General features: G+C 51.7%; 1 protein-coding gene across 5 annotated transcripts in view; it reads left to right on the forward strand.

Annotated features, from left to right (window-relative positions):
• The window catches only part of FGFR1 (fibroblast growth factor receptor 1), an 86,500-nt gene that overhangs the window by 50,455 nt on the left and 11,890 nt on the right, over positions 1-24,155 (forward strand). For 2 of the 5 annotated variants that reach the window (XM_075123511.1, XM_075123513.1), the window contains 11 exons: positions 2,090-2,234; positions 5,125-5,327; positions 7,297-7,442; positions 8,458-8,579; positions 9,711-9,821; positions 10,932-11,122; positions 12,009-12,131; positions 12,892-12,962; positions 14,123-14,260; positions 15,950-16,055; positions 17,724-20,294. In XM_075123511.1, the coding sequence (XP_074979612.1) occupies positions 2,090-2,234; positions 5,125-5,327; positions 7,297-7,442; positions 8,458-8,579; positions 9,711-9,821; positions 10,932-11,122; positions 12,009-12,131; positions 12,892-12,962; positions 14,123-14,260; positions 15,950-16,055; positions 17,724-17,900 (1,533 nt within the window). In that variant the 3' untranslated portion in view covers positions 17,901-20,294. Of the gene's footprint in view, positions 1-2,089; positions 2,235-5,124; positions 5,328-7,296; positions 7,443-8,457; positions 8,580-9,710; positions 9,822-10,931; positions 11,123-12,008; positions 12,132-12,891; positions 12,963-14,122; positions 14,261-15,949; positions 16,056-17,723; positions 20,295-24,155 lie in introns of those variants that run through there. The other 3 variants (XM_048829435.2, XM_075123514.1, XM_075123512.1) reach the window with 2 other exon arrangements.

Genomic DNA, 24,155 nt, shown 5'->3' on the forward strand with positions numbered 1-24,155 from the left:
GACTTGTGGGAGGAAGCCATTTGGGATGAAACTGGCATATCAGGAATGGGCAGGGCGATGATGTTTGCTACCATTCAGACTGGTTAGGTATCAGTCTCCTGACCAGCTGAGCCAAGACAGTGGGACATGCAGAGCCTTCTCCTGTTCTCTCCTCCCTGCAAAGCCTGAAGCAGAGGATAGTGGGTGGTTAGGACAGGAAGGTGCTGGTCTTTTCAGCAGAATGTTGATATGACATGCCCTCCCCGAAGCACCAAGTTGGACTAAATACACTGGTGTAGAGTGACCTGGGGAGCAGAGAGTGGGGTTGTCTTAACTGGCCCAGGAACAGGCTGGCAGTGAAGCATTCAATGGCCCTGGGATCTGCATGCTCAGAGATGCAGTGGGCTGGGGGAGGATCACTCCTATTCCGTGCATTGTTATTTTTAAAATCGCCAATGTAGAAAGCGAGATAGTAGCTCAGGTGAGCCCTGCTCCCTTAGCCTCCACCACAGGCCTGGAACCCCACTTCAAGGGAGCCAAGTTGCTGCACAGCAGAGAGCAGAAGCACATGCTTGCACACGCCTCTCTACTGTGTTGTACCTAATACCTGTCAGTGCCACTTACAGCAACCCACTGTGCCCTTTATCCAGTGGTTTCATGGCCACCCTAGTGCCCCACCCTGAATCTGTTCCTTGTCAAACGGGGCATGTTCATTCATCTGGGAGCTCTGGGGGTGCCCATGTGTTAATTCAAAGGTTGTGCTGTTGCTGACTTTCTGCACTGGTCACCAAATTGTCATGACTTCAGGTTTGCCATAAGCCAGTGCATTGATCAGCTATTTCAATGCACAAGCCCTTCTTCGTTAAACCTACAGGCACCTCCGGGCTGTGTGTGTCTGGCTTGTTGTCAGACCCTTTGCACTTCTGCAGACAGACACCACCAGTGCTTGATATGGGGGATGGGGCGCAGAGGACTTGAGCTGGTCGCCCCTTGATTCAGCATTTGGGCAAGTCACTGATGATGTGATTGATGTTGATCTCAGGGCTGCGATGTCCAACTGTGTCAATGTGACTCCTGTGTTGTTGGTTTGTTCTAGCACTCAGGAGTTAATAGCTCTGATGCGGAGGTGCTGACCCTGTATAATGTGACAGAGGCCGAGAGCGGGGAGTATATTTGTAAGGTTTCCAATTATATTGGCGAGGCTAACCAGTCTGCGTGGCTCACTGTCACCAGACCCATGGCAAAAGGTAAACTGAAGAACACCAACTGGGATCTTACTTGGACAGTCAGTCCCTAGCGGTGGAAAACAAAACTCTGGGCTCTCTTGTTTCTGCTATATTTCTGGTGCCACAAGCCATGGAAAAATACTCGCAGTGGCCAGTTTAGTTTTGTGCTCTGTGTCGCTTGCCCGCCCTCCCCTCCTGGATGTTTCTCCCCTGCGCGCTCTCACTGTATTAGCAAAACACATTGGATAGGTGCATCTAAACCACCCCAGCATCTTCCCTGTGAAACACAAGCTGTCACTTCTCGCTGCAGCTGTGTCTTTTCCAGCGCATCTGGGCTTGGGGTCTTCGCTAAGTTAGATCCCCTCCAAAATAAAGAAGTGATTCAGCCCTATTTTGCTCATGGCTCCTCGCTTTCAAACCTCAATCTATGCACCAGATCTGACTGTGACAATACAGTGTTGTGTTCTCCCCTCCGTCTCACAGTCTGTCATCTCCCTACCCAAACCCCACTCCTTCAGCTATGTTGTCTTCCATCATGTTTCTCCGCAATCCCATCGCCTCCCCTTGTGCAGTTGTGTTGCATGAAACTAAGCGGGCCCCTTCTTCCTGAGGTCCATTTTTCCATGCAGCCCATCACCAGCATGTTCAGATGGGCCGGAAATTCAGTTTGGTGAAGGGTTTTAACAAACATCTCCTTAGGCCAGCCTGGATCAAAGGTCGTCCTAAGGGTCTCTTTAACAGGTCTACAGTGGTCTCTCTCTGCTACCCGGGGGTCTGGCAAATGAGACACCAGGGCACGTTCCTCCCCCATCCTCCACCTTGGTTCCTAGAAGATCTCATGTCGTTTGCTTGTCCGTTTTTTGCTTCCATTTGTTTTCTTCTAGACGGCTGGAGTTAACACAACAGACAAAGAAATGGAAGTCCTTCACTTAAGGAATGTCTCATTTGAGGATGCTGGGGAGTATACATGTTTGGCGGGTAATTCTATTGGGATCTCCCATCACTCTGCATGGTTGACAGTTCTCGAAGGTACATACTCCTCCTTCTGCTGTCTTTCCCCACCTCATTTCTGTGTCCGATGAACTATGCATTGCAGCCTGGGAGAGAGCTTGGGCTTTCCCTTTCCTCCCTGCCCTGTGGAAAGCACAGAGCTTGCCAGTCTATTCTTCCACACCTAGACACCCGGCTTCCCCGGCAAGGGCAGTGCTCTCAGCCACTCTGACCTGGTGACAAGTTAGGACTCAACCCATCCCCAGGGTGTCTCATGCTGCACCTCCCTGTGCGGCTCTTGCTGGTCAGAATCCAAATCAAGGGGGTAATTTATACTGCACTTGGGTCTGTCTCCCATGCTGGAGCTGGCAGGAGCGTGTGCCCTCTCCACTTGGTGCCAGGGCCCTGCCTCTCCCCACCTTGGGGACGGTTCAGAATTGGTGGCCATGCCCACCCGCTCTCTCCCTGGACGAGGCAATGCATATCTCTGATTTATGTGTAACCGGTGGGTCAGTCCAGCTAGAACAGGCTGGTTCCGTCCTCTCAGGCAATGCCAGTGTTTCCCGTTCCCTGGGCCCCCACGCCGGCTGACCAAAGCACCGATGCATTAGCCCAGGGTGATAGCAGTGTTTCTAGGAACCACCCAGGCCTCTGGCTGCCCTGGAAGTCTCAGTGCAAGCGGCTGCCCCTCGGTTTCAATAGAAGAGATGGTGGTGTCACAATGCCCCATGGCAGCACGTGGAGGGGGTTTGGGGTGGGGATTGCAGCCTGTGGAGGCAGAGGAGCTCTCTGGCCCCTCTTGTCAGCCCGGGGGCTGGTTCTGAAGCCATCATGAATGGAAGCGCTGCTCAGTCTGACGCTGGGCCTTTGATAGGGAGGTTAAAGAAGAGGACCATGGAGGAGGTTCCTGGTCCCCTTTGTCCCCCGAGCCCTCACAAATAGAACTAAGTCAAAAAAGAATAAATTGGGGAAAGTGGTGGGTCAGCTACAACCCCCATGCCTCATGCTGCTGTCTCCCCCTCCCTGGGGCGGTTTGAGCATCAGTAGCCCTGGCCTTGCCCTGAGGAGGAACCTGGTCCCTGGGTGCTGGGGTTGCAGTGACGGGTGCCGTGCTATTTCCTCTGCATGAGCCCTCTACGGGCAGCTTGTGCTGCTGCCTTGGCATGGGTCTGGCTCACCCATGCCCTGTCCCTTTCCCTGACAAGGCCTGATAACTGGCAGCTGCAGGAAGTTTTTGGGATGCGCCTGGTGGTGCTTTTCATACAAAAACTTTCTCCGTTATCAGCCACTTCTCCCTTGTCAGACCTGCCCCGTTCAGAGCTCTGGGATCTGAACAAGAGATGGTGGCTGCTTCTCTCCAGTGGGGTACAGCATGAAAGGCTTGGACTCCCTCTAATGCCTTCTCTGAGGCTCTCTGCTCTTTTGGGGGGGGAGGGCTGGGCTGGGGGAACTTGTGTCTTCATGAACTCCAGTGTCCTCACCGACCCGTCTGTGGCGCCGTGCATAAAACACCGTGCCAGCTGGCTGCAACTGCGCTGAAACTGTTCCTGAACTTCCACCGCTCTCGCTGTGACTCAGCTGGGGGTTTGCTAGTAAAGAGGGGTCCTGCTGCAGTTCAGAAGGGAGGCAAACCCCCAGGGGAGGGGACAGGTTTTGTCTCCTGATGAAAAGAAACTCTCTTTAAGGGGCTGCTAGTGACCATTTGAAAAAAAAACACCCCAAGTCCCTGTGGTAACTTTTTTTTAATGCCTGTGACTCCTGTTCAAACTATTTGCAGTCTCACAAGGACAGCGTTTTATTTTGGCCTGTCCCCTTTGTCCCCACGTTGTTCCTGATAATTCCCCCCTAGAAATCTACAGTCCCAGTTCAGAGTGGGTAGGAAAATCCTCAAAGGTGCATGTCCCTGAATCCCCTCCCGCTCTTACCCACCATGAACAGAAAGGGGGCATCCCCAAGCCAGGCCTGGGCCATGCAGAGATGAGGTGCTGTGCCCCTCTGTCCATGCTGCTTTGCAACAGCTGCACGGGTTAAAATGACCATCCCAGAAGGTCCCAAGGGCACCCAGCCTCTTTTGCTCTCCCAGCTATCTGTGGAAGGCTCTGCAGCTGCACCTGCTCACTCTTGTGATGGCCTAACGAGCACAGCTGGGCCTGATTCCAGATCACCTGGTTCTGAGCCTTGGCTCCGATTCCTGACCTGCCTTGAGCCGTGGCTCTGGCATTCAGACTCTGATTCTGACTCCTGTCCTGACTGCCCCTGACCCAGTCTCCTGACACTAGCCAGGGAGCCATGGGAAGTCCCAGAAGTTCTCAGCCCAATATATCTATCCACTTGTATGTATGTTTTACTTCTCATTTAACCCCGGCTCCTTGGAGGAGGTTACAGCCCTGCCTCCTCTTGCTACTCCACTCCCAGACACTTCCATTTGTGACCTTTCTGGGTGGAGGGGCTGCAGTGCCTGGCCATTTGGTCTCAGGTTCCCTCAGCTGAGGTTTCCCACCAGCCAACATCTGCTTATGGCGTGGTGGGACTGGGGGGGATACGTGACCTTTTACATAAAGGTTTGTGCTTGTTCTTCGTGTCTCTCCAAGCTTTGGTTGGCTGAGGACCTGCGTGGCGAGGCCGCTTGATAACACCACACGGTCACTTGTATACACAGGGATGCTGGGGCACCGAGGAGGTGTCTGGCCTTGGCTGGTCCCTGCTGTATGTTGGGTTGTGTGTTCTGTTTTGTTTAGACAGGGCTCAGACCCCGAGATAGCTGGAGCCAGGAGGTTTGCCTGGCTTGGACTCAGCTGTGCTTAAAGCCTCTCGGGCCGGGAGGGGAGGCATGTCTCATCCCAATCTTTGTGGGCAGGTGTCGCTCCCCCCATTCTAACACACCCTGCAAAGGATTTGCAGTACTAATGCCTTGTTCACACTGACCCAGCTATTGAAGACAGGCCGGCCATGATGACCTCGCCGCTGTACCTGGAGATCATTATTTACTGCACGGGGGCCTTTCTCATCTCCTGCATGGTCGTGACCGTCATCATCTACAAGATGAAGAGCACCACCAAGAAGACGGACTTCAACAGCCAGCTGGCTGTGCACAAGCTGGCCAAGAGCATCCCACTGCGCAGACAGGTAACAGAAAGTAGATAGGGGGTTTGTCTGCATGTACTGCCTCTCCTCAGAGACCCTGCTGCCTGCCCAGCAATGCTGCCCTGACAGCCCATCCTGTCTGAGCTAGCCCAGGCCACTGGCACAAACAGCCAGGGGAGGTTCATGTCTTTCTGAGGGTCAGGAGGAGGAACAGAGGGAGGGGAACATGTTATTTGAGCAGCGGGGGCTGAAGTGCAATCTGGATTGCTTGCAAAGCAGAGCCTCAGTGTAGGGGGTGTGGGTGGGCTTGTTAAGAGGGTTGCAGGTGGATTGGGTTAAACGCCAAGCTGATCTCTTGCCATGTTTCTATGCTATTTATAAAGTGCCTGTCCAGTGCTGTACAAAACCTCTTTAAAACCCCCGGTTCTCTAAGTCAACAGACAACAACCCCTCCTGTACACTCACATGCATGCCTCTGGGCGCTCGCTAGAGAGACAGGGCAGGTGGGTAATGTCTTTTATTGGCCCTGCTTCTGTGGGTGAGAGACACGCTTTCATATCCCATAGCTCTCCATCAGATGTCCGCTTAACGTCTTCACTTGACCCAAGTCCGAAACTCCCAGCCATGCCTCTGGTTGGGCCCAGTTCTGTCTTCCCCAGGGGTAAGCCTGGTTGCTGTGATGACAGATCTTCTCCTGGTCCAGCTAGACTGCTGCGATCCAGAGATCTGCAGTTCCCAGCGCCGCACCTGGCCAGGATCTCCGGGGTCTGGTTGATTATGGTCCATGGGGAAAGTGTGTTGATGCAGCAGTGTGGAATTTCTTAGCTTGGGCCAGAGGGGGAAGAAGAATAAGCCAGAAAAGCCAGTGGGGGGGCGGGGGGAGGGGAGGGCAGCGACATGAGATGGGCACAGGGGTAGGGGTAAGTGGGCAGACTGTAATGATAGTTTTAAAAAAAAATTCCCCCAGCCCAAAAATATCTGTTCTCTGCATCGCTGAGCAGGTGCCTCTGTGAACCTTCCCCATGTCTCTTGGCGTTTACGACAGGTCGGTAAGGGTCATGGGGGGATCTGGAAGTCATGGCACTTTAATATTTGACAGGGGAGTGTGGCCTACACACTGAGTGGCTGGAAGGGCTCCATGGGCCGTAGATTTTACGATACCAGCACAGCATAGAGGAAGTTAATTAGAAATAATTTAGTCCCGCTCCATGTTGGAGTAATGCCAATGGGGCCATGGTAGCAGCTGGATCCATACAGAACGCCGTGTTCTTCTTGCATGCAAACTGTGGGGGTTCTACACTGGGTTATCTTTTTGGAGGGTGTCCTTGGTCTTTTCCTCAGTTTCATGTCACAAGCAAATGGCTTGTAATTGAGTCTGAAACTCCCTGCTAAACCCTCACTGATGCCACTCCCAGATCAGCTGAAAGGGTTGCTGCGGAGCAGGGAGAGCCGTTGCCTCCAGGGGCCGAGCGTGCTGCTCCTCCAGCACTAGGGAATGAGCGACCAAGCCTAGGAATCAGACCAGTTCGGATGGTGCAGTACAGGGCACAAGATGAGGTGTGACTCAGTCGGTCTGAGAGCCGATGTTCTTGTCCCATCTGCTGCACCTGGGGAAGAGGGAAAAGGGGCCCAGGTCTGTGTCCATGTCCAGTCTACGGCAAAAGGAGTAGTTGGGTACAGTAGGGAAGTGGGAGCCAGGACTCCTGTCTTCTGTCCCTGGCTCTGCCACCTGAGGCAAGTCACAGCATCTGTAACCTGGGGATAACGATTCCAGCCTCCTCCCAGGGGGATTGTGAGGCATAACTGGTGTTTGTAAAGCCCTTTGAGGGGCCTAGAGAAGGGCCAGGCCACTGCATGCTGCAGCAGATTCAGTACCCGGGAGACAGGGCTCCCTCCGCCTCCAGCAGGTAACTAAAGCACTTTGGTCAGCAGCTCCTCTCCTTATCGGAACCAAGCATGTCCCTGCCCCAGGTGCTTCCTGAAGGTAACCCACTGTCCCTTGGCTCTCCCATTGCAGGTGTCAGCAGACTCCAGCTCCTCCATGAATTCAGGGGTGATGCTTGTCAGGCCCTCGCGGCTCTCCTCTAGTGGCACCCCCATGCTGGCAGGTGTCTCGGAATACGAGCTTCCTGAAGACCCTCGGTGGGAGCTCCCCCGGGACAGGTGACGCACTCTCTTGCGCCGGGCTCCACAGAGGGGCAACCCCGGCCTTTCCGTAGCTAGCTGGCTCCTGCATCTGATCGCAATTCCTCCACAGCCTGATCCAAATGCTACTGAAGTCAAAGGAAAGGCTCCTGCTGGGGTCAGCAGGAGCTGGATCAGGTCCTTAGCAGATCAAGTCCCATAATTATGCTAATGGAGAGGAGGACTCATGGCTGGTGCGTTCCTCCCCGAAACAGCCATTCGGGAGCTTTGCCCTCAGGGTGACCATGTGCTCCCAGGGGCCGATGTGCGTCTCCCTCCTACCCTTGCTGCTTCCAGATCAGCAGCAGGGAGCATTGCACATCTCCATGTGCCTGTTCTGCTGTGTCACGTCTGAAATGGATTTCAAATAGCCAAGAGAAATGACTGCTGGGTTTGTGCCTTCCTGTGTGATAACCCCCTCCATGAAACCTCTGCCCCTCTTGCTCCCCCAGCCGCTGAAGGTGCTCAGAATATTCCCATACCTGCAGAGAGATCAGCCTCACACTCAAATCTATGGATGGTGAGGCCTTCCTGGAACATGAATCGATCTCTCTCCAGCAGCCTCAGCTGTGTAATGACCAGCTGTGGCTGCACTGCATTGATTACAAGCTTCTGAAGTTGCTGTTTTCTAATTGTATAACTTTCCATTAGAATACATCCTGATATGCAAAAAAATCCATGCGCCCTGAGCTGTGCTCGGCTTCTTAGCCCACAGATAGACTCCTTCAGCCTGCAAAGGGCATTACATGTGTTCCTGCTTATGGCCTTGCTGGAGTCTGTGCTAAAGTCACTGGGGCAGTGTCCTCTCCCATTCCCATGCACGCCCATGACGTTGGCCCTGCCTTTCCCAGGGGAGCATGAATTCCCATCAGGAACTTGCCTCCTTTCTGCAGAGTTACCTCTTGTGTCCTGTTCTGTGTGAGTGTATCTGTCTCTGCAGACATGAGCTGCATCCTTCCTCCTCTGGTTTACTTTCTTCTCTCCTCTCATCTAGGCTCATCCTGGGTAAGCCTCTGGGTGAAGGCTGCTTTGGGCAGGTGGTTCTCGCTGAAGCCATTGGCCTGGACAAGGACAAGCCAAACCGCGTGACTAAAGTGGCAGTCAAGATGCTGAAGTGTAAGTAGGGGCCATAGGCACTGCAGGGTTTTCCCCAGCTTTGCAGCTGCCTTTCTGAGTCGGTCTCAGCTCAGGCTAGCATCAATCCTGCTGACTTTGGGAAATGTACCTTGGGGAGGAGAGGCAGGGGGAGTGTGCATGTTTGCTGGAGGCCTGGCCTGGCCAGCCCTGTGTTCCAGAAGGGCCTCGTCTTTCTCCCACTGAAACCAATGGAAGTTGTTGGATTGGGCCCCAACTGAGCAAGTTTGTCGTTAACAGCATCGGTTGGGCTTTTTTCAAGAAGAGCTTCTAACTCTGCGCGCCCAGCGGCTGTCATAGGCCTATAGCTGCTGGAATCCCACAGCAGATAGCTTGAGGCCTGGAGCGTAGCCATGGCCAAGGGCTGCACAGCCAAGGAATAGCCTTTCACGCCCAGTTTGCACTCCCCTCGAGCCAGCATTCACTTATCCAGAGCCTCTGCAGTTCAGCCCTGCAGTGGTACGTGCTGCCCAGGGAGAGCGGGGCTCTCCCCAGCAGCTGCTCTGATGGAATCACCCTGCACAATCTAATAGCTTTTCCAACAATCTCTGTTTTGAGTGACAAAAGGGGCAATAAAAACTGGTTGTGGAAGGGACCCGCAAATAAAGGCAGAGAAGAATTATACTCTGTTTACGGGGATGCTGTGGGTGGTCCCTTAAGGCCGGAGAATGCCTGTTAGGAAAGTCTCTTGTACAGATTTCACTCTATCTGATTTAGCTCGTTAATTTATGCCATGCTTGTCACTGCTATCTGACCGCCTTTCTCGCTTGAGCTCGGTCTCTGCCACTCCACCTGGAAGGCAGCTGGGGAGAAATACCCAACTCCCCAAACCAGCCCCGTCCTGGAAAGGGAGATGAACCTTTCACAGCTGGTTTAGCTGTGAATACTGCAGCACTTCCTGGGGCGAAATCGTTCCGATGGGGCTACCGCGAGATATGCCTGTACATACACAGTGCGAGTGCTCTGCATCTCTGTGAAGGAGGAGGACAAAGAAAACCAAGTCTGTAAATCTAAAGCTGCCTAATAGATGCTGCTGCAGACCTAGTCCTAGGCCTCACTTTAGCTTAACCCAGCCTGATCAAACATGACCTGTGCCTTTCTTTGTGTTTTAAGCTGATGCTACGGAAAAGGACTTATCTGACCTGATATCTGAGATGGAGATGATGAAAATGATTGGCAAGCACAAGAACATCATCAACCTCCTGGGAGCCTGCACTCAGGATGGTAAGTTCTCTGTGCATGGCTGAGACTCCAAAAAACTGCTTCTCTGCTAGGACAGCAAGAATGCTGGGGGTAGCCTGGGGCTCCAGGGTGAGGTTCTAGAGGTGGAAAGATACAGGGTCTTTAATCCAGATGAGTTTTGAAAATGGTTGGCCATCCCAGAGCTGTCTGAAAGGGCCAGTGAATGGCAGGGATGGTGTCCCTAGCCTGTTTGCCAGAAGCTGGGAATGTACGACAGGGGATGGATCACTTGATGATTCCCTGTTCTGTTCCTTCCCTCTGGGGCACCTGGCACTTGCCACTGTCAGAAGACAGGACATTGGGCTAGATGGACCTTTCGTCTGACCCAGTATGGCCGTTCTTATGAAGACCAGAGGGAGTGTGTGGCTGACAGGGAGGCACCTCTCCTGGCAAACGCGAGCAGGGTCAGAGTTGTCTGGCCATTTCTAGAGTCTCTCTGTGTTTGGGCCTGAAGGAACGGAAGGGATGCCGGGCCAGAAAGCCTCTTTGAGGTATATGTGCAGGCGTGGGTGTATGGATGCGCACACACAGAGCTCACTTTATATTGGCTGTGGGGAGGAGTGGAACAGGGCGGTTTGTTTTCACATGGCCGGAGCTGGTCACAGAGCCCTGGGGTTGGATGAGTCACATCACACCCAGCCTGCATGTGGGCCTGGGTTTGTTTTTGTTGTGTGATTTTCTGGCTTGGAGTGCGGCTGACTCAACACAGAGCAGGAGCAGGGCCAGTTCTTCCCCTCACACGTCAGAGGAGCAGCTTCTGACTTGCCAAAGAAGTGGTATGTGTACATGTGTGAGAGTGTGCGGGGGGGCGTGTACATACACACGCAAGATGCCTGAGCTCTGTTCTGAGCAGAGACCTTGATTCCTTGCTGTGGGTCAGCTCCTGCAGCTCCCCTGTATGAAACCCCCGCCCAAGCCCACAGGCGCCCCTCAGACAGACACTTGGCAGTCACGGGGCTCTGTGCCCCGGAGGCTCTGAAGGGCTTGTGCATGTGCACAATACACAGCTTAAATGCCCATGCAGCCACGTGTCCTGTGCATCCAAGCCTGGAGCCTGAGATGCTCAGCTTTGTCCCCTCCCTTTTGCCTTAGGTCCACTCTATGTGATTGTGGAGTATGCGTCCAAAGGCAACCTGCGGGAGTACCTGCAGGCCCGGCGGCCCCCCGGCATGGAGTACTGCTACAACCCGACCCATCTCCCCGAGGAGCAGCTCTCCTTTAAGGACCTGGTGTCCTGCGCGTACCAAGTGGCCAGGGGGATGGAATACCTGGCATCCAAAAAGGTGAGCAGTGGTCGCGAGCTCCGTACCTGGGGGAGCACTTGCAGAACCCCCGTCCCTCTCCAGGCTGGGGAACACAGAGGAGTGATGACTGGGCACCTCTAGGGGCCTGACCCAGTCAATGGAGGCCGGGTTCCCAGTCTGAATCCTCCCCAAGTCATGAAAACAGCCCCTGTGACTGAAAATTCAGGTGGTGCTTGGCTAGTCTGAGTCAAATGAGTTTGGGGCTCTCGATCCAAGGATCCCCAAACCCACCCCTGCAGCTGTCGCTAACTGGACCCTTTGCTGCTGAAAGGCCGAGGGAGCCTTGAAGACCGAACTCCCTTCTCCCCTCAGAGGCCTGTTCCTGAACAGAGCTGAGGACTTTGCCTGGGGCCTGTCAATGCCGCCGTACTGTCTGTCTGGGCTCTGTGGACAAGCAGCAATCTTAGCTGTTCAGGGTTGCGGATCTGGCCTCTTTCCCCAACATATTGAAAATTAAAATACGAGCAATACAATGGCACCGAGTCCATCTCCGCACACCCCTGGCTGGAGCGAAGGAGGTAATTACTGAACTGAAACCCCCGTTACCTGCCTTCTGTCTGGAATCAGGACATGTTGATAATGCTTGAAAGGTCACTGTAACAATGTTGGAGCAGCCGCGGCCAACTGCACGTACATCAGCAGTAAGCGAAAGAGTCTCTAGAGATTCCCAGCTCGCCTTGGCCAGGAAGGGATTAGGGCTTGGCACCTGGTTCCCCCGGTGCTGGCCGTGTTTCGTGCTCTGGGATCGTGGCTGTGGCCCTTTGAAGGCTGGCGGGTAGTTCAGTGCAAGGCAAGGTCTTTGCTAACACGCCAGCCAATGCAGCAGCGAAAACCCCCGGCCTAACGGGGTCTCCATTCTCTTCAGTGCATCCACAGAGACCTGGCTGCCAGGAACGTCCTGGTGACGGAAGACAACGTGATGAAGATCGCAGACTTCGGCCTGGCCCGGGACATCCACCACATCGATTACTACAAGAAGACGACGAATGTGAGTGGTGCAGTGGGGGAAGGGGAACGAGCTGAAGCTCCGCTTTAGAGCTAGCAGGTTTTTCCTGAGGCCTCTGCCAATATTTATAGCTTGGCTGGAGACTTTCTAGGGCGGTGTCTGTACTGAAGTCCCGAGCCCTGTGAGCACGGGCTGCCGTATGCAGAGAGAGAGATTCTCCTCGGTCCTGTAACAGCAGAGTGATGTCTGCCCGGTGGGCAGCATGCCCTCTGCTCCCTTTGTTCTCCCCACGGCCTGCCCTCGCCCTCGGCCGCCCACCCCGCTCAGTTGCCATGGCAACAAGAAGGCCATGTTCCTAAGGCGGATGAAGTCTCGGGGCTGGGAGAGAGCAGGGCCCGAGTTTCTCCTCCTGGTGCCAAGGTCCCAAACACGGGTGATCACGGAACGCTCCCTGGCCTTTCGCACAAGAGTGGTGGCACTAACTAGTTAGGAGAAAGGGCTTAGACAGCTACCATTTCCCCCCTGCAGGGGAGGCTGCATTTTGGTGGGTGATCGTCCATAAAGCCCTCAGGGATGGAGCACTGGGCATCCTCTGTCCTTTTTACCCAGGTCGAAGGTCCCTCTTTGCCAAAGAGAATTGCCCAGCGTAGGTGTCATGATTTCCTTGATGGCAGTGCCCAGGGTGCCGTGAACCGCGGCTGGGTGTCGCAGTTACAGAGGGGAGGCTAACATATTGTACAGAATCAAGCCTGCTTCTCCTCTGGAGGCTGAATTCAGGTGTGGGGGCTTTCCTGCCTTCCAGGGTCGCTTACCAGTGAAGTGGATGGCACCGGAGGCCTTGTTCGACCGAATATACACCCATCAGAGCGACGTGTGAGTACCCCACCGCTCCTGCCAGCCATGAGGAGATATCTGTGTTGCAGCATGCATGCCTAGGCACAATTCAAAGGATAGACTAGGTTAGGGCCAGCTGGGTCTTGGGAGGGGCTGTCCCAAAATCACTGTTCCGGGGAACTGTTTTTCCTCTCCCCTCTCTCATGGATAACACCCGCCTCTCTCCAACGTGCTGAGCGTTCTCCACTGCAAACACAGATGTGCAGCTGGACTCTGAATGAAGCTCCATATTGCTGACCCATCCACACTGCTCTCCCAGCCCATCAGCTGTATCGCATTGTGTTGGGACTCTGTCTGCATTTCTCCCCTTCCTATTTAGCCATCGGCCTGCCAGGTGGCATTCAAGCAGCCTCTCCATAAGCCTCCTTTGTGTTGGGTATTTTCCCAAAGGTGAAAAGCACCAGATGGGAGTCATCTTAATCTAATGAAACAATAATTGTCATAAGCAGACACAATATTTTGAGTCTAAATGATCTGGCAGCAGGGCTTGTTTGTCTTCCAAATGCCTCTGAATTAGAGCTGCCAATCTGAGCTCTTCACTTTCCTGCAAAGATCTTTTAAATCATCGGAAGCTTTTAAACTCTCTCCTGTCCGATGCCTTCTGATGATGAATGCTTGGAGGCTACATTCTGTTCTCAGCTGCACGGCTGTGAGGCCATCGAAGCCAGCCCACTTGTACTAGTGGAACTAGAAGCTGAATTTGGCACCTGGGCTAAGGTTTTTCACAAGTGCCCAGTGATTTTGGATGACCTGAGACATCTTGCTGATTTTCACAACATGGGCACTCAGCGTTTTCTCAAGAACAGGCCCCTTTTAAGATATGTCAAGTTGGACACCCAAAATCACTAATCACTTATGCAAACCTTGGCCTTGGTGTCCTAACAAGGGGCGAGGTGTAGTGCACTAGGACTGTGACTTACTTCCACTGCGACGGATGGACCCGTGTGTTGTGTTCTCAGTGGGTAGCAGTGGTGTTGTTCTTGTGAGCTAATGATGCACACTAGTGGCACAGGCATTCTCCCCTCTCCATGTCTGCCGCTGCCCAGAGGAGCTGTGTGTCGGGCAGAGGGATGGGTTGCAGGGCAGTGTTGTGGTGGGAGCTGTGCCTGTTTGATACCGTGTTTTTGTGTTTGGAGCAGGTGGTCCTTTGGCGTGCTGCTGTGGGAGATCTTCACGCTGGGCGGCTCGCCATACCCTGGGGTGCCCGTTGAGGAGCTCTTCAAGTTGTTGAAAGAAGGCCACAGAATGGACAAGCCCAGCAACTGCACCAATGAGCTGTAAGTGCAGCTCTCTGCCAGGGAGCAAAGCCGGGGTGGGGAAGGAGGTGCAGAGTCCTGACTGATGTTACCTGTCTCCTCCCCCAGCTTTGTGCCAGAACCCTCGCTGACAGATGAGTGTCACGGGAAATTGATCTGGGCTTGTCAGCACATGACAGTTAATCCAGAATAAAGTAGGGTGTGAATTTAAAGCAAATTAACTGTTCCCAGATTAACTCCATGTGTGGACACCCTTATTCAGGAATTAGAGTGCCTCAGTGGATTAAGCTAATTCGGAATAGGGGCATCTACACACGGAGTTAATTAGGACTAACTCCCCATGTGTAGACAAGCCGTTAGAGCCCACTGGCAAGCCTTGGGTTCTTGATTCACACCAGAACTCTGAGCTGTGTGGTTCTGAGGAAGGAGAGGCTCTAGGCTGCTGCAGGCGTTTGATTTAGATTAACTTTGTTCCTCTGGCTGCCCCAGTGTGGAAGCAGCTTTCGGCCCAGCATCCTCATTGCTAGTCACATCGGCTGGTGGTTCGTTAGCTAGACATGTCCTTAAAATAAACAGCCTTGGGAAAACAAGGAGGAGAGGAGGGGAATCTTTTCTAGAACTCAGAGTTAGAAGATTAGCCTCCAGGAACATGCTGATGATGGAAGTCCCCTCCCTGACTCCTCGTCTCAACTTTGAGTGTCTCCAGTGAAGGCCATTCCTTCCCCTCTCCTGGCAGCCTGTGCCATTCCTAGCCTGTTCACAGATCACTGCTTTTCTTCCTCCTGTAAAACCTACATTTCTCCTGCTGCCACTTGGTCTCTTTTCATCCTCTGTGTGATGCTTGTTGGCGGATCTGGGGACAGAGCTCTATCTTCGTCCCTGCCCCTGCCTGGCTTGTTCCAGCTCCTCTTCCTAACCTGTGTCCTTTCTATACTGCTCCTTGCTGGACTCCCACCCATTTGTTTTATGTCCCTTCCTCCAGCCCAAGGATCCTGGGGCTGCAGCAAAGCCAGAGCTCAGCAAAACAGCCAAGTGTTTTATGGCGGAGATTGGCAGAGACCATATTTAAAGTCAGCTTCCTCAGCTGTGCAAGCCGCACCGCCGAGAGCTGAGTATCAAGGGCACATCTTGGGCAATGGCAGATGTTCCGGGTTATTTTCCCAGCAGTTCCCAGCCCTGCAGAAATCTCAGCTGAATCTGTTTGCAGTAATCAACATCTTCCTTTGTTATTCCTCAGCAAGCGAGAATCCCAGCTTGACCCCAGAGCAGGGACTAACTTAGCCTTTAGTTATATCTTCCTCTTAGAACAAGTGACAACGTCCTTCCCAGGGTGCCCAGGCTGGGATGGGTTGGGGTGTCATCTTCTTTTAATGAAAAGGATTAACGCTAATCCTGAGAAATAACATCTTCTCTGATTCTGTCCTGGCCCAAGGTGCGGCCCGCTGGCTCACTGCAGCCTGGGTGGCCCACAGAGTCCCTGACGCACCCCCACAAAGGAGACAGCAGCTCTCCATTTTGATCTGTGTGAGGAGCCGGAAGCCCTGAGGGTTGCAGCTTTGTGGTGGGCTGGTTGCACCCTGCTCCGTTTCACTCAAGTTTGGGGCTGCTGCTGGCCCAGCTGCTGTACCCTGGGCTCTAGCAGACAGACTAGCAAGCTCGGAATTGTCTCCAGGAGGCTTGTTCAGCCTCCTCTTACTCCTCTGTTTCCAGATACATGATGATGCGAGATTGCTGGCACGCAGTCCCATCCCAGAGACCCACCTTTAAGCAGCTGGTAGAAGACTTGGATAGGATTGTGGCCATGACCTCCAACCAGGTAAGACATGAAGCAAATAATTAAGCAATCAATTTGCAAGCCTCTAGAAGATAATAAGGTGATAAGTAACGGTCAGCATGGATTTGTCAAAAACAATCGTGTCAAACCAACCTGATAGCTTTCTTTGACAGGGTAACAAGCCTTGTGGATAGCGGGGAAGTGGTAGATGTGGCATATCTTGACTTTAGTAAGGCTTTTGATACTGTCTCGCATGACCTTCTCAAAAACAAACTAGAGAAATGCAACCTAGATGGAGCTACTATAAGGTGGGTGCAAAATTGTTTGGAAAACCGTTCCCAGAGAGTAGTTATCAGTGTTTCGCAGTCATGCTGGATGGGCATATCGAGTGGGGTCCCGCACGGATCAGTTCTGGGTCTGGTTCTGTTCAATATTTTCATCAATGATTTAGATAATGGTATAGAGAGTACACTTCTAAAGTTTGCGGATGATACCAAGCTGGGAGGGGTTACATGTGCTTTGGAGGATAGGATTATAATTCAAAATGATCTGGACAAACTGGAGAAATGGTCTGAAGTAAATAGGATGAAATTCAATAAGGACAAATGCAAAGTACTCCACTTAGGCAGGAACAATCAGTTGCACACATACACATGGGAAATGACTGCCTAGGAAGGAGTACTGCAGAAAGGGATCTGGGGGTCATAGTGGACCACAAGCTAAATATGCGTCAACAGTGTAACACTGTTGCAAAAAAAGCAACCATCATTCTGGGATATATTAGCAGGAGTGTTGTAAGCAAGACACGAGAAGTAATTCTTCTGCTCTTCTTCCTGCTGCTTAGGCCTCAGCTGGAGTATTGTGTCCAGTTTTGGGCGCCACATTTCAGGAAAGATGTGGACAAATTGGAGAAAGTCCAGAGAAGAGCAACAAAAATGATTTAAGGTCTAGAAAACATGACCTGTGAGGGAAGATTGAAAAAACTGGGTTTGTTTAGTCTGGAGAAGAGAAGACTGAGAGAGACATTATAACAGTTTTCAAGTACATAAAAGGTTTTTACAAGGAGGAGGGAGAAAAAGTGTTCTTCTTAACCTCTGAGGATAGGACAAGAAGCAATGGGCTTAAATTGCAGCAAGGGAGGTTTAAGTTGGACATTAGGAAAAACTTCTTAACTGTCAGGGTGGTTAAGCACTGGAATAAATTGCTGGGAAGTTTGTGGAATCTCCATCATTGGGGATTTTTAAGAGCAGGTTGGACAAACACCTGTCAGGAATGGTCTAGATAATACTTAGTCCTGCCATGAGTGCAGGGGACTGGACTAGATGATCTCTCGAGGTCCCTTCCAGTCCTATGATTCTATGCCTGTTCCAGAATCAAACTCTCCCATAGAACCTCTTTACGGGGAGACTTTCAAATTCAGAGTCTCTGCATCATTTAGCCCAACTTGGCATCCTCAGTCCAGAAGTGAGTGAGCTGGAGTTGTTGGCTCCATGCGGTGTGGTCGCTGGTGCCTGTGGTTATCATTGGGAGTTCCATGTACATGCCTCCCCTGCCCACCAGGGCAAAGGTTCCCTCGCATGTGGGGAAACTGAGGTTCCTGGCTCGGCTCTGCTTGTTTCTTTAGTGTAGTGTGCTCACTGCATGGCCTCTTCTAACCTGGGTTCTGGATTCTCGGTCTGAGCTGTGTCCCTGGGATTTTGTCCCCTCCAGGAATACCTGGATCTTTCCATGCCGCTGGATCAGTATTCTCCCAGTTTCCCAGACACCCGCAGCTCCACCTGTTCCTCGGGGGAGGACTCAGTTTTTTCCCACGATCCTCTTCCAGACGAACCTTGTCTTCCCAAGTACCCGCATCAGCACGCCAACGGTGGACTTAAACGACGCTGAGGCTGGGACTTCCATGCAACAGACTGACAACTCTGTGTGTGTGCGTGTGTGTTTGCATGCGTCTCTGCTATCCAGGCTGCTGCCAGGAAGCTGTCTGTGCAGCTATCCATCACTTTTAGCTATTGCGTAAAGGATTTCAAAGACACATCTCCCATAACCAAATTCACCGATGTCTCATGCCAGCTTCACCAGCCACCTTAGCTGTGAACTGTCTGCATCTGAAAGGTTTGTTTTTTATTTCCTTTCCATGAAACCTGTGCTTGAATAGTTGCAGTGGACTAAAACTGAACCCCACTCTTTGGCCAGTGCCCAGATAGAGAACCAGCTGCAGGCTCCCTCTCCTGGAACCAGCCAATAATGTGCGTTCCTTTCTTTGCAAGGGATTGACAGACTGACAGTCCCAAGGAGGAGGACATGGAAACCTGGGCTATCCTTGTGTTCTTTTATACTTGCAATCCCACGCGATCCAAACTTCGACAGCTCAATAAGCTAATGCCAGCACTGAGTGCAGCTCCACCAGCGGTGAAGAAGTGCAGGCTGGGAAATCTTAATGCGTCGGAAGCATCTCCGTCTTGGATGGTGCGGGAACCCTAGCTGGATGGTTATTGCAATGTGAGATGGTTTGAAGACTGGCCAATGGCTTATTAATTCCAATACTAATTTGCTTTGCTGACCAAACACATGGTACAGACGCAGCATATACCCCAGCTCAGCACTGATAGTGGAGGAAGCAGCCAAATATACCAGTGCTAAAAACAAACAAAAAGAAATCTTGTGTACATAGCTACAAATATGTATAAATATGAATATATATTTACATGTCTTTTTAAAAAGGGTTGTTACCAGAGATATACCAGTTTGGTAGTAAGTTACTAGTGGCTGGTAGAGATCAGTTGCTATAAAAAAAAAAGTTCATATATTTTGCTACTTTTGCTGTTTTTATTTTTTTAAATTATGTTCTAAATCCTATTTCAGTTTAGGTCCCTCAATAAAAATCGCTGCTGCTTCAGTTTTATATGGGGTTGTATTAAACCGTACTAATGACAATGTTTGCTGCCTTTCGGGAATATGTTGTCATTGTATAAATGGCCTTTTCTCCCTTCTCACACCTCGACCCCCATGTAAATCCCTCTGTTGGCATCTGGTGCTGGGTTCTGGATTTGAGGGGCCCTTCTGGACTCGGGCACAGCTTGTGAAGCACTCGGATCACCATATTGGTGTGTGAGTGTGTGATAGTGATGTGCTGGAGAGCCACTGTGATCTGTATTTTAAACAGAGGGCTTAGGACACTGCCAGTGACAGAGCTGGGACTCTGCCCGTGTGGGGAGGGGCAAAGCGCCTTTCCCAGCAATAGCTATAGGCGTTTGTAGGAAGCGTGAATAACCCTTTGTCATATCTGAGTTGGTTCCCTGCTGTGTGCCTTGCATGGGCATCTGGAGAGAGCAGGGAATACTGAATCAGCATCCATGGTGTTTAGCCACCTCCGATCCTGCTTCGCAATGTACATTCCAGCCACGCTCCAAGCCTGCTTCAGTCTTCCCATCCCTGTCTCTGAATCAGCTCCCCATTGCTCCTGCCATGCACTCTGGTCTAGAGTGTGGAGTGCAGGGGCCGGTGAGCCCCTGTCTCTCCTCCACCTGGCGAGGTGCTCTCCTTCCTCGAACGAACTCCTTGAGTGCCTTAAACGCACCTGGTACATCTACACGGTGCGGATGAGGAGGTCTGCAGGGAGGAGCTCTGTAGATTCTTTCTTCCCAGTGGAAGGCCAAGGGAAGCTCCCTTCCAAAGCGGAATAAGAGGTGTCCTTGTTCTTGTTCCAGGGGAAGTTCCTTGTGGTGGCTCAGCAAGGACTGTTTGGCCAGTGGTTTTGTGTGTCTTTGAATGCTCTTTTTCCAGTGACACTTTCAGTTCTTAGAAACCTCAACCCTGCCTTGTATTGGAAGCCCCGGCTGTGGTTAGCATGGAGATAAACCTGGGCTGCTTAGCTTGGGCTGTGGAAGGGAACAGTGCATTTTTGTTGGGTTGTTTTTTTTTTTTACACGAGGCCACATCCTTAACTGGCTTTTCCTTGTGCTAGACCTGCACTCCACTGAACTCCACGTTACCTGCGTTCAGCAAACTCTCCCTCTTAGCTGCGGCCATTGAAGGCCGAGTCCAGATTCCCCACCCTCTCGCCCCCTGGAGCAGTTCCTCCGGGGGAATGGTGCCTTTGTGCTGTGGCAGACGCCCAGGAGCAGGAGCCCTTCCCTTCCACCCACAGGCATTTCAAACTCCAGAGCCAGGATGCTGTTACTTGAAAAGTTTATTTTGCCTTTGTACGGAGAAATATTATTGTTCTAAGCTCTTCTGTAATGAATCTGGAATTCTTGTAATTATTAAAGACTTTAACCAAGAGTTTTTGATACAGCCTTGCAGTTTATACCAACTCTGGTGGGAGGCGTCTCTCTGGGAGGCTTGTGCACTCTCTAATTCCTTGTGAACCGGGAGGTGGGGCAGGAGGAGGGGACGGGTACAGGCACAGCTACTGTTGGCATTGCACAAGTTGCAGAAGGTGAAAGGGCTGCTCCTTTGGATTTCAAGTACTCTTGAGTATATACGGCCATCTCCTTTACCTGGCTTTGGGATAAAGTAAATTGGGAGGGAATCTGTATGGCTGCTCTGAGCACTTCAGCCTGATATGGGGCCTTCCCAGCATTTCCTAATTCTCAGACAGCTAGGAGAGCATGGAGCAAAGACTTCAGGGCTCCGGAAGGTCCTAATGGACCTCTGGGGGAAGGTTTTGTGGCTAGGCCACAGGACACCTGCGTTCTGCTGCTGGCCTGCTGGGTGTCATAACAGCTCAGCCAAGGACTCGGTAGCTGTCGCCTCCTGCTTTTGGAGTTGGCTGGGGATCAACAGGGAGGCAGCTCTGACCTGAGCCAACCGAAAACAGCATTCAATCTTAAAGGAACGTGTGGTAAGCGGGTTAAAATTAGTATTTGGGGGCAAGGAATGTATCCTCGTCTGTCTGTACAGCACCCAGCAGAGCCATGAGCCTGATTGGGCCTGTGGGCACTACTGAAGCATAAGAGATACCAACGGATTTCTACAGCACTTCTGCTCCACTTGGCCTAGCAGCTGCCGGCTTGGCAGTGATTGGAGTGCAGCTCGACTACGGTTTGAAAAGCACTGGACGGCGGCTGCTTGAGAACTATCAGCATCTTGCCTGGTGACTCTGAGTGCTGCACAGAAAACCTTTGTCAGGAGATAGCTGGGTTACGCCTAGGCAGCAGGAGACACGGTGCGAACTGCTATGAGGTAAGCCACAAAGATACTCAAGCCCAGCCTGGGGCTGAGTTCAATTTAGGACCTCGTGCCAAAAGCTTGTGCCAAAAGCCCGTCTTGGTTTGTTCGTGGACTATCTGCACAAACTTCTTGCTAACTTTTCCCCTTGCTGGAACATTGTGAATCCTCTAGCTTTGCTCTTTGTGGTGTGTTTTGAGTTTCAGCATGGTTTCTTTTCTGTGTCCCTGACTGGCTGAGCCTATGCTGTGGGATCATTGCCCAACTCTGCAGAAGGAAATTTTCCCTTGGGGCAAGGGTGGAAAGTTAACCTAACTTTGAACCAACTGGAGAAATCCAGGGCAGAGACAGGTGACCCTGGTTCTCCTAGCCTGCGTGCAGGTGACTGGTAGGCATTGGCTTAGGATGATTTCACCCTAGATCGTTCCCCAGGCCATTGGGAACAGTCTTGTGATTTTATACTTTACTTTACAATTGATTTTATACTTACATGTTATGTGCCAGTTTTAGGAGGGAAAATTCTAGTGTGGGGTCAAAAATTACCAGTTTTTTTTTGTGGGGAAACTTCTTGTTAAAAAATTGGTTTTTCAAAATTTCCCCAGAATTTTTTTTCACTGCTTCATTCATTGGAAAACCTCAACACGGTGGCCATTATTTATCTTAGTCAGAAAAACACATTTAATCCAAAAAATATTTTGATGGAAAAACATTGCCTACCTGTGTCTAGAGAGTTCCCCTTGGGTTGGAGTTCTGTGGTACTGCAGAAAAAAGCTCTGTCTTCTCCTGTCATCTGCCCCGGGCTCTCACACAGTGTGAGACATGGTTATAGCCCCATTTTACAAGGAGATTAAATCAGTGCTCTTCTGGTGCACCAGAAAGGAGGCAGAGTCCCCCTGCTGTTCTGGTGAGCCTCACCCCTGCCATTGAGACCAGATCTGACCAGGTAGTGTGGGGACCTGCGTTGTTCACGCACATTTTCTAGTTTTAAAGCCCCTCTCCCACCCCACCATTGCAAAACAAAATCTCTGTCAATTGACAAACCTACACCAAACAGAACATGGGTCAGAACTCCTGGGTTCCATTTCTGGGTCTGTCAGGACACTTTATTCTCTCTGCCTCAGTTTACCCGTTGTAAAACAAGGCTAACACAATGTCTCTCCACAGGAGCAGTGGGAGGCTTTGTCCATGTTTGCACTCCTCCCGAGCTTTTCATCCCAGGGCCTTCGAGCTCTGCACAAAGGATGAATTTTATTTCCTTTTGTTTTTCCTCCATCAGAGAGTTTGATGCTAGACTTGCTGCAGCAAATGGAGGAATTAGCTATGGGCTGTAACCAGATGTTTTGGCAACAACCATGTGTGCTGCCTTCCTCTTATGAAATAACTTCATCCTCAGGACAGCTGGGCTTGAGTTTAAATACTAAAATGTGACCAATTGAGCGTGGAATTTTAACTGCGTCCCTGCCGGAACCTCGGGCACAAGCCTCTGACTTACTGTGCTCTGTGCTCCTCTCCCCGGACTGAGCCACAGGTTGGGCTCCGAGCAGCCTCAGCTGGTCGCTCAAATCAGTTCCCTTCTACCTGCGTGGTTTTAGTATTGTGTGAACATTGGAAACAGAAAATAAACACACAGTGATGCTGGACGAAACCCCCTCAATCTCTGCTCTGTCATGTTCCAGCCCAAGCATAGCTGCATGAATGCCGGAATGTATTTGCCAATCTCCACCTTCCTCTTCAAGGCATTCCTGACTTTTGCACAGAGAAGATGCGTGATCTGCTGTGACCTTCCTGCTCTGGGTTCCTCGAGACCAGGAAATCGGCCTGGCCACTGGACCATTCTTCCTCCCTTAGGAATAAGGAGTCGCGTGTTGGGAGGACAAACTCCATTAATGGCTCTGAGTGTTCAGGTCCACAAGGTAAACCATGGCTTGGCAGTCACATTCAGGAGCAATGAGTCTTTTGTATTGTTCTGGGTAAATCCTGGCTGGGTTGAAGGATCTCACCTGCTCTCCACCTCTAGCTCTTTCCCCTTTACGCCTGCCCCAATGACCCCATTGTCTCCCACCTCCAAACCTCCCTCCTGGTGGGACTGCCCCTGTGAGCGAGTTGACATCAAAGCTGATGCGCCAAGTTGGAAGAGAAGCCAAATGAGTCAAGTGAAGGTCAGCGGTGGAGGCAAAGATAGGAGAAGATGACCAGAGGACAAAAAGGAAAGGGTAGCATGGTAGGGAAAGAGATTCTGGAGTGAAGGGGTGACAGCAGAGAAGAGTTAACTCCTAGGCAATGCAGTTAGTATATTTGGGTTCCCCTGGTAGCTCCCCAGGAAGTGCCCATGTCATCTGTGCATAGCACAGAGAGGGACTGATTGAATGAATCTGTAGCATGTCCCAAAGGGAGCTCTCCTCTGCCAGGCATCCTGCTCGGAGAGGCTGCTGTGTCCTGGCAGCCGGAGACAAACCTCACTTTTCCTGAATATTCCTCTCTAGACAAGTTTTCTGCCAGGAGCAGAGGAGCATTTTCTGGCTTTGCCAGGCAGACTGGGAAGGATGGAGGCTGGCACCAGGCTGGCACTACCGGGGCACTACACGCCATGTGATGAACGAGGGACCCAGTAACTTGCCCTTTGAAGGTAAGCATGTGGAGTTACTCCAGAGCATCCTGCAGTCCTGGATCCCCTTGATAGTCCTGGCGTTCTGTCCAAAGTCTTGTCCTCACCCTCTGCCATTTTGTCCCAGGCAGGGGTAAGCTCTTTCTCCCCCAGCTGGTCAGAAAAACGTTTGGCTAGGTCAGCCCTGGGAAATGGTTACCGCATTGCTGCTGTGTGTTCACTGGCTTGTCTGCTGGGGCTGCAGATTGTGGTAAGTGTGACACAACCTCCGTGGCTGGGGGATAGAAAGACACCGTCACTTTGCTGACTTCTCCGGGAGCAGAGGACACGTTTGCAAGTTTGGCGGTACCTGGGTAAGCTGTGGAAAT

The sequence above is a fragment of the Caretta caretta genome, chromosome 26 (genome assembly GCF_965140235.1).
Source record: "Caretta caretta isolate rCarCar2 chromosome 26, rCarCar1.hap1, whole genome shotgun sequence".
Taxonomy (NCBI): Eukaryota; Metazoa; Chordata; order Testudines; family Cheloniidae; genus Caretta; species Caretta caretta.